Genomic DNA, 4,599 nt, shown 5'->3' on the forward strand with positions numbered 1-4,599 from the left:
ATCCATCCATCCATCCATCCATCCATCCATCCATCCATCCATCCATCCATCCATCCATCCATCCATCCATCCATCCATCCATCCATCTTCTGACATGCTTTACATAATTAAAGATATTTTTTATTAAATTAATTTAAACTAATAAATGTATTTTATGTAATAATTTATTTAATTATTTTAAAGATATGTTTATTTTAATTATTTAGTGCATTTTACAATTAAATAAAAATATTTAATATTTAAAATATAGATAAATAAAGAAATGTTACATCTGCTTAGTTGGTTGTTCATATATATATATATATGTATTTCATGTCATGTTTTACCCCTCAATATTTAGGGATCACAGTGAAAACCATTTCTGGACCCCCAAATAGGTGTCTCTTGACCCCCCAGGGGTCCAGATCCCTGCTTTGGAATCCCTGTCTCACACAACAGGTAAAAAGTTCCCTGATAGGTGGAATACAAGGGGCCGTGGTGATGGCAAGAGAGGCTAATGCTAGCTAATGTTAGCATCATTGGAGTGCTCTTTTGGCCTTTTGTGGTTTAGCCAAGAAAAAGCACAGTCTAATAATCCATTTCACACATTCATCTCTGCTGCAACCAGACTCTACATTGCGACACTACAACTGAAATAACATGTGCAATACATAATGTGCAGTTTACTATTTGATAATTTACTTTAGTTTACTGGGCAATGACCGAAAGAACGAGATCCTGGATACAAGCAGCTGAAATTAGTTTTCTCCGTAGTGTGTCTGGACTCTCCCTTAGAGATAGGGGGAGGATGTCATTCGGACTAGAGAAGTGTGGTGGGATGGTAACTAAGAGAGGTAAGGTAGTCCACACAGAGAGGGTCTCACTCCCAGAAGGAACAATAGCAGACATTGAAGATAGCTACAAGTACCTTGGAACCCCACAAGCAAATGGCAACATCGAAGAGGTAGCGAGGAAAGCAGCTACCTCCAATGAGTAAGGCAGGTCCGAAGGAGCCAGCTCAATGGGAAGAATAAGTCTCAGTCAATAAATAGCTACGCTCTGCCAGTAATCAGATACCCTGCAGGAATAATAAGCTGGGCAAAGGAAGAGGTACAGGCCATAGATGTTAAGACACGAAAGCTCCTAACCATGCACGGAGGGTACCACCCCAAATCCAGCACCCTGAGACTGTACACCAGCCGTAAGGAAGGAGGCTGAGGACTAATGAGCGTAAGAGCCACTATCCAGGATGAAACATTCAAGATCCATAAGTGCATCAAGGACAAGGCTCCAACAGACGACATCTTCACTGAATGTCTCAGACAATGGGGAACAGAAGATGAGGTACCAGAGACTCCGTCATGGGAAGATAAGCCCCTACAGGGGATGTACCACCTGAACATAATCGAAGTGGCAGATATCAGGAAATCCTACCAATGGCTAAACAAAGCCGGACTGAATGACAGCACAGAGGCACTCATCATGGCTGCACAGGAGCAGGCCCTAAGCGCCAGAGCAATAGAGGCCCAGATCTACCACACCAGACAAGACCCTAGGTGCAGACTGTGCAAAGAGGCTCCTGAGACAATCCAGCACATAAGTACAGGTTGCAAGATGACAGCAGGGAAAGCTTACATGGAGCACCATAACCAAGTGGCTGAAATAGTATACAGGAACATTTGTGCATAGTGGGGCCTGGAAACCCCAAGGTCAAAGTGGGAAACACCTCCAAAGGTGGTAGAGAACGACCGAGCCAAGATGGTAATGGTAATGTGGTTGACATAGCAGTACCAACTGACTGCAGCATCAGTAAAAAGGACAAGAAAAACTAGATAAATGCCAGGGGCTCAGAGAAGAGCTGGAGAAAACCTGGAAGGTCAAGGCATCAGTGGTACCCATGATCATTGGGGCCCTCGGCGCAGTGACCCCCAAACTGGAGGAGTGGTTACAGCAGATCCCTGGAAATACATCAGACATCTCGGTCTAGAAGAGTGCAATTCTAGGAACAGCAAATATACTGGCAGACCCCTCAAGCTCCCAGGCCTCTGGTAGAGGACCCCTAGCCTCGTGAAACCATCCTGATCTCGCGAGCTTTCAAGGTTTCACTCGCAGATCAGTCTGGAGACTCTCCGTTAAAGAAAATTTGGAGCCGTTCACCAAACGAACGTCCAATCAGCGTTGGCTTTGAGGCGGGTTGAGGTGTGACGCAACGAGAATCGCGACAGTTCAGTCTAAAGAACATGGCGGCTTCAGCCGATGAAACTAGCGTTAGCGTGGCTATCGAGCAAGTTTTATCGGAATTACAGAGTATTTCTTCACTGAAAGAAGAGTAAAACACTGCTCTGGAGGCTTTTCTCAGAGGAAAAGATGTTTTTGCTCTTCTCCCGACTGGTTTCGGCAAGAGTAGCCTGGCTTGTGGTTGTGTTTTCGTCGTCGCTCTGTTAGTACGTCATGTGCTTCGTTGATCTGATTGGTTTATTTGGCCCGTCTATCACCAACATAGGCCAATCAGCTAACCAGTATTTTCGCCCCTTCCCAAAATTACTTCACAGAAAGTTTCCAGATGGATATGCGGAGCAAATCCATCTGGCGGAGTCAGGTTAGAGGACCCCAGCTTGGAGGAAAAAGGGAGGAAGACCACCCACGATGGTTGAGGAAGAGTTTTATATATATATATATATATATATATATATAAATACCTGTGTTAACACCCTGTGCAATAATTCCCATAAGGATCCAACTATATAGCTTTGGCACATTCCTCTTCTTCTTTGACTATTTGAGCTGATGTAACGAGTACATTCTCCACTGTGAGATTATTAAATTAAATCAATCAATCGACATATTTTAGCATTAAACAGTCAGATTTTAAGGTGATAACTCATTTAAATCAAGAATTTCAGTTCCTTTTCATTAACATATCTTCTCTATGTTCATTGGTTAGATCCAATGTTCTGGAGAAGTCATGATCTTCATCAACAAGAGACTGGTTTCCGTCTAACAGCCAATAAATATTGGCCCGTGGATCTTACCGTAGGCCTCTCTCTGTGTGTGTTGACAGCTTCAATATTCAGAAAAAACGACTCAACTTTACATCCTGGCAAGAAAAAAGAAAAAAAAAAAAGCTTCAGGAAGTCACGAAAATAAAGATCTAGATTCAAAAGATAACAATTGATCCCTTACCGTAGGCAACTGGTGTGAGTTTAAGCACTGTGTGAAGGGGACATCTAAGATAAGGCAGCTCATCTTCACAGAGATTACAGAGTTAGAAAATATTAGACCGGAAGATTTTATGGTCCATAATATTAAGAAGGAATAAAGCAAGTTCAGCTAGTAGTAGATTATTTTTCCTCCATTTTTCACTACCTGCAGGTTTGTCTAGAAAGTAGGCCAGAAGGCAACGCATTACAGCTTGGTGGCAGATGACCAGGACATTTTCCTGCCTCTCCAGCTCCATGATGACCGGCTCCAGACGATGAACGAGGTCTTCGTAGGACTGGATGAGGAAACAGCAGAACATCCATCAAACAAACTCGAGTATTTATTCCTTTACTTTAATCCAACAGTAAACAACCATTAAAACTTCAGCTTATTATAAATATTTTCAGAGGGTACCATTTAAGTAAAAGTTTCATGATATTAGCCGATACTTGAACAGAGAGAAGTTATTTCCAGGGTAAAATGTCAACAAAGTCCTACCAAGAAGTCATGCAAATAATGACTTTGCCCACTTTTCAGATGTTTTTATCTGAAAAGCCGTTAAGTTGGGTATTAAATACCTTTAAGCAAAGAGCAGATATAATAAATAACTCGTACAGTAGGAGAAAAGAAGGAAGAGTAGTTGGTAATGACAGCAGCTCCTACCTCACCCTTAGGGTAGCGGTAACGATACTTCTCCTGGTCTCTCATCGCAAACTCATCAGGAAAATTCTCTTGAATCTCCTCATAGGTTAGCTCCTCACAAACACCCTTGGAAAGAACAAGGAATAAAATATACGAAACAACAACAAAAACAACAGCAACCATAAAGGTACGAAATGTTAAGCAAAGGTGTGAAGAAATTTGCAGTAAACTGGGTCTAAAACAACTCTTCATAGACAACTATATGTCAGTTTAGGTCAGTAATAAAGTAAAATAACGATGCATAAAAGTGATAATGGGTGGAGAAGAAGAGTTTTTTTAATGAGCAGGGGTACAGGAAATACAATTAACTTTAATCTAAGAAACACAAATGATTTTAGAAACTTAATTGCAAAGTTTTAGTTGTATTGTCAAACAAACCATTTTTGTCTGTCTGTCATGGACAATGACGTACGAAAGTAAAGCCCTTTCAGATAAACAATCTGCCTTATTCTCCAAAAGCCCTATAACAGTTTCAGCACTCAAATAAATCCTTAGTTCAGGCAGGAAATTTTTATTTACCTTAGATGGTTTCATTTTTTAACCCCCAAAACAATAAATGTAATTGAACCATTTCCTTAAAGGAGAACTCCGGTCAGCACGGAACAACCAATGGATCATTACTTATACCTAAAACTAATGCGTTTGCAATTATTTAATGAATTTAGAGTTAATCAGGAAAAAAAACAAACAATAATTTTCGGTGCGATCACTGAGTCT

At 40.9% G+C, this 4,599-nt stretch overlaps 1 protein-coding gene across 1 annotated transcript in view; it reads right to left on the minus strand.

Moving 5' to 3' along the window:
* Nucleotides 1–4,599, minus strand: part of LOC107104783 (6-phosphofructo-2-kinase/fructose-2,6-bisphosphatase-like) — a 17,329-nt gene that overhangs the window by 2,831 nt on the left and 9,899 nt on the right. Inside the window, exons 9-12 of the mRNA XM_015404869.1 lie at nt 3,844–3,948; nt 3,346–3,475; nt 3,163–3,225; nt 3,012–3,076 (exon numbers count right to left, since the gene is read on the minus strand). Coding sequence (XP_015260355.1) covers nt 3,012–3,076; nt 3,163–3,225; nt 3,346–3,475; nt 3,844–3,948 — 363 coding nt within the window. The remainder of the gene's footprint in view (nt 1–3,011; nt 3,077–3,162; nt 3,226–3,345; nt 3,476–3,843; nt 3,949–4,599) is intronic.

This window comes from Cyprinodon variegatus, unplaced genomic scaffold, assembly GCF_000732505.1.
Source record: "Cyprinodon variegatus isolate N-32 unplaced genomic scaffold, C_variegatus-1.0 Scaffold1882, whole genome shotgun sequence".
Taxonomy (NCBI): domain Eukaryota; kingdom Metazoa; phylum Chordata; class Actinopteri; order Cyprinodontiformes; family Cyprinodontidae; genus Cyprinodon; species Cyprinodon variegatus.